This window comes from Microtus ochrogaster, chromosome 10 (genome assembly GCF_000317375.1).
Source record: "Microtus ochrogaster isolate Prairie Vole_2 chromosome 10, MicOch1.0, whole genome shotgun sequence".
In the NCBI taxonomy this organism is placed as follows: domain Eukaryota; kingdom Metazoa; phylum Chordata; class Mammalia; order Rodentia; family Cricetidae; genus Microtus; species Microtus ochrogaster.
Genome location: NC_022016.1, coordinates 58174056 through 58183107, shown reverse-complemented (window position 1 = coordinate 58183107; position 9052 = coordinate 58174056). Strand labels below are relative to the sequence as shown.

The following is a 9052-nucleotide window of genomic DNA, read 5'->3' as shown; positions in this document are numbered from 1 at the left end:
TGTGTGTGTTTTAAAACAGGGTTTCTCTGAGTAGCCCTGGCTGTCCTGGAACTCAAACTCACTTTGTAGACCAGGCTAGTCTCGAACTGAGAGCTGCCTGCCTCTACCTCCCAAATGTTGGGATTAAAGGCGTGTGTCACTGTCACCTTGCTCTGAGATTTCTCTTTACTGACCTTACTTTCTTTGACAATGTTAACATATCCTTCTTACATGTATCTTTGAACTTGCTCATCCTCCTTTCCTCACCAAGCTGCACATTTGAAGTACCTTTCTGTGCTCTCACTGTAGCTCTGATGAAGAGCAGTGAGAGGGAATTATGTGACAGCCTGGATGCCACCTGTCTTGAAGCTCCCTCCACCAAACAATACAGTCCATTACTTTTTAATTCATTCTCAGTCAAATTTTCAGAACACAGGCAGAATTCAGTCAGATTTTTTTTTGCCATAATATGACACAAATAAGCTAAATAGTCTATTTCTGGATTGGGTGGCTTCCAGAAACCTTATAACTAGACCTCTGCTATCTGCATTCTGGGCTTCCAAAGTCCCTTCAAAATGGCTCATAAGATCTGCTGACAGCATTCTAGGGCTTCTGTAGCCGAAGTCTTCCAAACAACAGCACAAGGAGAGCATTTCCAGGCCAAAAGAGAAGACTGGGAAGACAAGGAAAGACTGGACTACAGCAAGACCAAAACCCAGTAGGCCAAACAGCAAACCCTGTACTCCATGTATAGCATCTGAGGCTTGGGGCATCATTCTTCCTATAAACCAGTTCCAAAGGCCTATTAACCACATGTGTTTTTTTATTTTTTTAAATTACTTTTTATTTTATTAATATTGTAAGTGTGGGGAAGCATGCCATGGTAAATATGTGGAGATAAGAGTCTGTTTTCTTCTTCCTCCATGTGGGTCCTAGGGCTCAAACTTGGGTCATCAGCAATCAGGTTTGGTGGTAGACACTTTTACTCTCCCCTCCCCTTCCCACAATGACGTTTACAACGGCAACAAATCCATGAGCACTAGTTTTCTGCATTATTTTTCTTGCAGTCGTGACAAATATCTGAGAAAACTATTTCAGAAGGGTTTGTTTAGTGCACAGATTGAGAGGTGCAATCCACCACAGCACACAAGTCTTAGCAGCAAGAACACGAAGCGCTTGACCACACTATGTCCATTCAGGAAAGTCAAGAAATGAATGTTACTACTCAGCCGGCCTCCTCCTTTTTCCTCTTTCATTCAGTTTGGAACCATAGTCCTTGGGATGGTACCACCTACATTCAGGGTGGGTCTTTAGCCCTCAGCTAACCCTCTCTAAAAATTTTCACATTTATAAATGTGAATGGAGTGTCTCCTGGGTGATTCCAAACCCAGTCAAGAAGACCAGGACGACTCACCAACACCCCTACAACATTTGCTCTTCTCTACCTTCTTCACTTTATAATGGCTTCACTGTTGTTGTTTTGTGTTATTTGGGCAGGGTCTCCCTATATAGCTCTAGCTGTCCTGGAACTCACTCTGTAGACCAGGCTGGCCTCGAACACACGGAGGTCCATGTGTCTCTGCCCCCTAAGTGCTGGAATTAAAAGTGTGTGCCACCAAGCCCAGCTATGGCATAAACACACACACACACACAGATGCACTTTGGATAGATGGGCAGACAGGGTCTAATTATTTTAGACCAACTAAATTCATTTTCTTCCAAGTGAAGCTTCTGCAGTTCTGATTCCACTTTTTTTTTTTTTTGGTTTTTCGAGACAGGGTTTCTCTGTGGTTTTGGAGCCTGTCCTGGAACTAGCTCTTGTAGACCAGGCTGGTCTCAAACTCACAGAGATCCGCCTGCCTCTGCCTCCCAAGTGCTGGGATTAAAGGTGTGCGTCACCACCGCCCGGCTTAAAGTGTGTTTTTGAGTCATTTTACCTTCCTGGATTTCATCTATATTGGATTAACTGAACTCTTAAATAACCTTAAGAGGTTATTTCTAACATTACATTCCAGAATTTTTCTTGCCCTCAAAAGGACTCTTAATCATGACATAAATATAGTTACTGTTTTAACATCATATAATGAATGACTCAGTGCTCATTCACTTTCAGTTATAACAGAAATATTTGTAGTTAGAACGGTAAATCCAAGAAAAGTTAATCCAACATTCATATTTCGTACCTGTAATACTGTTAAATTACAAATTCCTTTTATTTTTCATTTACTTATTATTTTTTAATTTAAAAATGTGAGAATTTTTAAGAATGCGTATACTCCCGCCACCATCCTTTTAAAGCGAGCATTACAAAAATGGTAGGTGAAGTGTGGAGAAAAAAAAAAACCACAAACATAAATGAACTAACAGCGGCTGTGGAGCAATCTCCGTACACTGTAAAGATGTAACTCCCACTGGTTCATAAAGAGCTGACTGACCCATGGCTGGGCAGGATAAGGCTAAGCAGGAGAGTAAGACTAAGAGAATACTAGGAAGAATGAGGAGGAGTCCGGGGAAATGCTATGAGATGCGGAGCGAGCAGGATGGGAAATATTACATGAAGTAAATGAGCCCTGGGGCAGCAGGTAGATTAATAGAAATGGGTTAAGTTATAAAAGCTGGCTAAAAACAAGTTTAGGCTATCGGCCGAGCATTTATAATTAATATTAAATCTGTGTGGTTGTTTGGGAAGTGGTTGGCAGGACAGAAAAGTCCGCCTACAAACAGAAACACAAAAGACATGCTCAGAATACTTGACCAGATTTCAAACAACATGTGGATATGACCTGGACCTTTTCTATTACCACATGAATAGCATGGAAACTCATACATAATGAAATAATCTGAAGGAAATTTACAAATTTATCATCCACTGCTGAAGTAAAAATTTCAAAACAAATTACCATGTATTCCTGTCATGTATATACATTCCGTGTATACCATGTCAAAGTGTTATGTCTTATCACTGTTATTCAAACATGTAAGAGAGAGACACATATAATTTACTAAGGCAAATACAAACAGCAAATGGCAGTTAGACTTCATGATTCTTACCTGTTCACTCTCCTAGGACACTTGTCTGGTTTAATATCTACCTCATAGAGGTAGACATCAATCTTTGGGATTTCAACTTGAAAACAGTTAGCCAGCAGTTTAATGGGTTTGCCCATAGTGCCATATCCAGGTCTTCTGGGCACTATGAGTAGGGGCTGGGCCCCAATGGGTCCTGTAGGAAGGGGAAAAAAGTGTCCCACAGTTAAAAGCCACCTTTATATATTCTTGTCAACTAGAGTAGGTTAGAACTCTAGGTACAGCTGGTAGATGTAAAACTTAGTTCCGAAAGACGACATTATCCTCAGAATTTCTATTTCTTCCTCTCATTGTATTCTCTTCATTAAAAACAAGTAGCTAGGCTCTGGGAGGGATAGACAGAAGGACCACTGTGCAAACTCAAGTCAGCTAGCTCAGAGCAGACCCAGGCAACAAGGGACCAACAGCAAAACCAATGAAAAAGGAAATGAAGAATAAAACTTAATATAAAAAGTAAAATGGGGGCTAGGGAGATGATGGCTCAGTGGAAAAGTAAGTGTACTAAGTTCATCTCCAAATTCAACGTGATGAAATGCGTGTGATTTTATACCTTTGGGCTCATGACTAACCGGACACACGAGCATGGAACTTCTAGTACGCTCAGAGTTGCTATTCCAAATTCCACTCAATTATTCATAAACTCATCCAAACAGACAGCAGTTACAGTCATACTGCCTACGCCTAAATAATCTCTTGTACAATATTAAACCAGCTAAGGGTTAACTGCCTCAGATGTTAATATAGGGAAGAATATTTTAAGGAATTTTCTCCCTTGAAAATAAGAGCACTCGGGAGGCAGAGACAGGCGGATTCTCTGTGAGTTTGAGGCCAGCCTGGTCTCCAAGAGCAAGTTCCAGGACAGGCTCCAAAGCTACAGAAAAACCCTGTCTCGAAAAACAAACAAACAAATAAACAAAAAAAGACAATAAGAGCTAACATTAAGTAGCCCATTTTGCAATCTATCCATTAACCATTTTGAAAATTCAAATAAACACGCATAACTTATGCTGTTAGGAGATTTAGAAATCAAATAGAATAGAGCATCAAAAATAGTATTTAAACAAAAATGAAATTAAAAATAGTACATACATTTATTGTGAAATTTTTATTGCAAATTTTCTTCTAAAAGTGAAAAAATCTAAAAATGTCTCATTTATTCATGTTTATAGTCTATAAATACCTCTGATTTCCCAAGAATTGGACAATTATGAAGTGAATAAAATAAGTGTCTGATATAAAATTAAAACTTTCAAATTATTTTATTAAACTGATATTCCAGTCAAAGCTGTGAACCATATCACAAAATCAACATAATTATAAACTGATATATATATATATATATAAATAAACTAATACATGTCAATACCAACTTACTAAGCAAACTCTGCTCAAAGAATAAAAGGAAGCAGTACTTATTTATCTTTTCATTCATTTTACTGTTTGTTAAGCAAACTACAAAACTCCACATTTATAAAACAGAAAGCATTAATTGTGTGAATCTCAATAGTCTTTTTTTTAAGCATTGGCTAGCCAAAGAAAGTCATTAATATTAACATAGACAATGCAGAAAGCAGCAGAAACTCCAAGTACAGAAAGGCTGTTCATGTATCCTAACAGCATAATCATTATGGTTAGAACACACACAATATTCTTTCTCACATCTGTTCTGTTAATGAGTCAAGAATGAGGGTCTCTGAGTATCTGAATTAGAAAGTAGGAGTGTCTGGTAAATGCTGTTCATCCTAACACTCTCAGACCAAACAGGTCCAGAAAAGGAGTCAGTTGCAAATAAATTATCTTTTTAGTTTTACTTTCCTGAAAACAGAACTATCACTTTGGCTTTTTTCTCTTATATATTAACTATTTAAAACAAATTACCTTCTAAGGTTTAAGAATGTAAAAGAATGTTTTGTTAGATTAACAAAAACACTGACTTCAGTCTTTCAGGTAGAGTAAGGATTTTAAGAATTTAGAAACCAAATGAAACCAGATATCTATATTATAAAGTAAAATAATTTTCAACTAGAATCCAAGAGTTAAAGACAATTTGGAAAGAATTTCCTCCGAGCTAGGGTTTTTCCATATACACGAGGGAACTCTTCCAGAAGCTATTCCCAGGCCTCTTTGCATACTGTCAGGCCAGGCCTACAAAACCAAACAAATGCAGTGTTCCCAATGAAAAACACAGCTAATACATATTAATACCAACTTATTAGGCAAAATTTGCCCAAAGAATAAAAGGAAACAGTATCTATTTATCTTTTTACTTATTTTAGCTAGTTTTCACAACAGATAGTTGATTAGTTTCTAGCTTGAATTTTAAAAGTGAGTATTGGTTGTATCATAGTGATAGGCTCATGGTTGTTTTTAAATATCTTCATTATGTTTATAAAACTACATTTTACTCTCTGAGTTCAAGGCCAGCCTGGTCTACAAGGGCTAGTTCCAGGACAGTCTTCAAAGCTACAGAGACCCCTGTCTTAAAACACTCCCCACCCCACCCCCAAAAAAACTCTACATTTTAAGGTTAAATTTTTTTTTTGTTTTGTTTTGACCTGTTCTTTAAAGTCTTTAGTTTTTGAGACAGGATCTCATTATATACTCCTAGCTGACTGGAAGCTCATTATGCAGACTAGCCTGTCATAAACACAGAGAGCCTGCCTCCACCTTCCCAGTGCAGGGCTGAAGTGGTTTGTCACCATAGTGGGCCCTAAATTCTTTAAGAGGAAAAAGGGTGGCTATAATCAAAGTACATTATATGCATATATGAAAAGGTTAAAATATACTAAACTATTTTCCACATTATAAACTTAAATTTTCTTTAAAAGAAAAGAAAAATGATGCTTCTTGTCTCCTAATAGTCTCTCAGGGTACCCTATCATTAATAGAAAAATTAAATTCTGAAACAATAATCAAAATAACCTTACATATTTTTTGTAATTCAAGCTGTCAGTCTTTCTTTTTTTTTTTCTTTTTCGAGACAGGGTTTCTCTGGTTCTGGAGCCTGTCCTGGAACTAGCTCTTGTAGACCAGGCTGGTCTCAAACTCACAGAGATCCACCTGCCTCTGCCTCCTAAGTGTTGGGATTAAAGGCGTGCGCCACCAGCGCCCAGCTCAAGCTGTCAGTCTTAAATAGCAAATGCTAAAATGTTGTAACAGTCATTTCAGGACAGCACAAACAAAATTTTCAGTGATACTACAGTAGGAAAAAACCCTTAGTATTTCCAAATTCCCAACCAACACACAAAGGTGCAATATGACATTTTCCCCCTCAAAACAAATTATAAGTATAAAATTTTATATGACAATAAACACTTCCAAAATGGCACTGTGTATATTAGTGATTGTGAATCCACCACTCTCAACCTCCTCTTCTTTCAATCCTCCCTCTTATTTTGAGGCAGGGTCTCTCTATGTAGCCCTGGCTGGCTTCCGAATCTCAGCTCTCCCCTCAGCTTTCCGGAGTGCTGAGAAGGTAGGAGTAGGCCATTCCATTATGACGGACTCCGTGTCTCATTCTTGATCTAGTTCTAGCTTCCTTTGCATCCAGCTTTTGTTCTTCTGAAATGTAGTCTCAAATAAGCTTTGCTTTTCCTGCACTTTATTTAGTGTTTTTGTACACGTGCACCCCCATGCCTGTATCTACGTATGTCTGTATTGGTGGAACAACTTTAGGAGTCAGTTTTTTTCCTTCCACCAAGTGAGAGACCACAGTTGACCTTGGTGGCAAGTTCTTTTTCCTTTTCCTTTACCCACTGAGCCAGTCATCTTGCTGGCTTCTAACTGACTCAAAAAAAAAAAAAAAGCCTTTTTATTAATAAAGAAATACAGGGAGGGGTCTAGGACAACTATGTTCAGAGAGGAATTAAAAGTTTAATTTAAGGAGGCTGGAGAGATGGCTCAGCAGTTAGAGAACTTCCTGTTTTTGCAGAGGACCCAGGTTCAGTTCCCAGCACCCACAAATGGCTGTTCACTAAACTTGATAACTCCAGTTCCAGGGGACTCAATTCCCTCTTCTGGCTCTGTGAGCACCAGGCACACATGTGGTATATACAATACATAGATGCAGTCAAACACTCATAAGGTAAAAATAAATAACTTAAAAAAAAGTTTAGCTAAGATTTCCCTTTTCTGCAAGATTGTATAAAACTACCAGCCATGACAAATTGGCTTACATATTAGTAACTTATGATAAAAATAAACGATTTCCCTCCTTAGACATCTTCCCCTCTGTTGACTGTTTCTGTCCTTCCCAGTTTCCGCAGTCATTAAGTCCCAAAGAAATCACACAGAGGTCTACATTAATTATAAACGGATTGGCCTAGTATCTCAGGCTTCTTATTAACTCTTATAATTTATATTAGCCCATAATTCTTGTCTGTGTTAGCTACATGGCTTGGTACCTTTTTTGGCGAGGCAGTTACATCTTGCTTCCTCTGTGTCTGGAAGACAACTGCAGACTGAGATTTCCTCTTCCCGGGATCCTCCTGTTCTCCTTGCCCAGCCTCTACTTCCTGCCTGGCTACTGGGCAATCAGTGTTTATTTAAAATACAAGTGACAGCACCCATAGCACCCCTCCAATGCTGGGAATGGAATTCTGAGTGTGCTCGAAAGCAATCTATAACTGAAACTCCCAGGCTTCCCACAGATTAGTGGAGAATATTTAAGTATAATTCATTTCTGAACAACAGCTGGACTTTACCTAAAAATATAAACTAATGTACTAGACTTCAAAATATAAGTAGCATTTAAATAACCATTTCCTGGTTTTCCTATCTCATTTTATTTGGACACAAAGTACAGTTGTAGACCAGAAATACAGCTCAACTGTAATTAGACCAGAAACATAGTTCCATCAGAAGTACCCTTAAGGAATCATAGATATGCTTGTAAATTATTAAACAAAAAATTAATTACTCTATTTTTGATTAAATCAATGTTCGGACGGTAGTGTGAATAAAAATGGCCCTATAGGCTCTTAGGGACTGGCATTTATTGGGAGGTGTGGCCTTGTGGAGGAAGTGTATCACTGTGGGCAGATTTTGAGGCCTTAGATGCTCAAGCCAAGCCTAGTGTCTCAGTTCTCTTCCTGCTGCCTGCTGATCAAGATGTAGAACCTCAGTTCCCTCTCCAGCACCATGTCTGACTGTGTGCCACCATGTGTCCTGCCATGATGATAATGGACTAAGCCTCTGAAACTGTAAGCCTGCACAATTAAATGCTTTCCTTTATAAGAGTTGCCATGGTCATGGTGTCTCTTCACAGCAATAGAAATCCTAAGACACATGGTACTAAATTGGTGGGCTGTATAAGAAAAATCAAAAAATCCCATACAAAGCTGGGCACAGTCATACACATCTTTAATCTATGCAATGAGGCCTAGTCTCAAAAATAAAATAAAATAATACCCTTGTGATATTTCATGTGAACAGGAAAGGAAGGATAAATATTTTTAGTGAGGAATGCTCCATCATGAAATCATTACATGATATTTATATTTAACGTCCTCCATTGCACTACATAAATTTAAGATTTCTATGTATTCACATAATAAACAATCTATCAGCAAGTGATTCCTGAGAAGATACATTCAAAAGAAAAACAGAAGTTGAGAGCCAAAAATTTCAGAACTAACCTAATGGGCTATTAAAAAACATCTATATCTAGTTTTTTGGGGGGCAGGTTCAAAACAAAGGTTCTTTGTGTAACAGCCCTAGGTGTCCTGGAACTTGCTCTGTAGACCTGGCTGGCCTCCAATTCACAGAGATCTGCTTGCCTTTGCCTCCCAAGTGCTGGGATTAAAGGTGTGTGCCATCACTGCCTGGCATATATCTAAATATTTTTAATTTAAGATTTATTTTATTGTTTAATGTGTATGAGCGTTTTGTCTGCATGTACGTATGTGCATCATATGCTTGCCTGATGTCGTTAGATGTCATAAGAGGGCGCCAGATCCCCTGAGACTCGTGTTACAATTTTAAGCCA

General features: G+C 38.3%; 1 protein-coding gene across 1 annotated transcript in view; it reads right to left on the bottom strand.

The window, feature by feature from the left end:
- The window catches only part of LOC102000993 (protein argonaute-3), a 92258-nt gene that overhangs the window by 80633 nt on the left and 2573 nt on the right, over nt 1-9052 (bottom strand). Inside the window, exon 2 of the mRNA XM_013348320.2 lies at nt 3031-3202. Within this exon, the coding sequence (XP_013203774.1) occupies nt 3031-3202 (172 nt within the window). The remainder of the gene's footprint in view (nt 1-3030; nt 3203-9052) is intronic.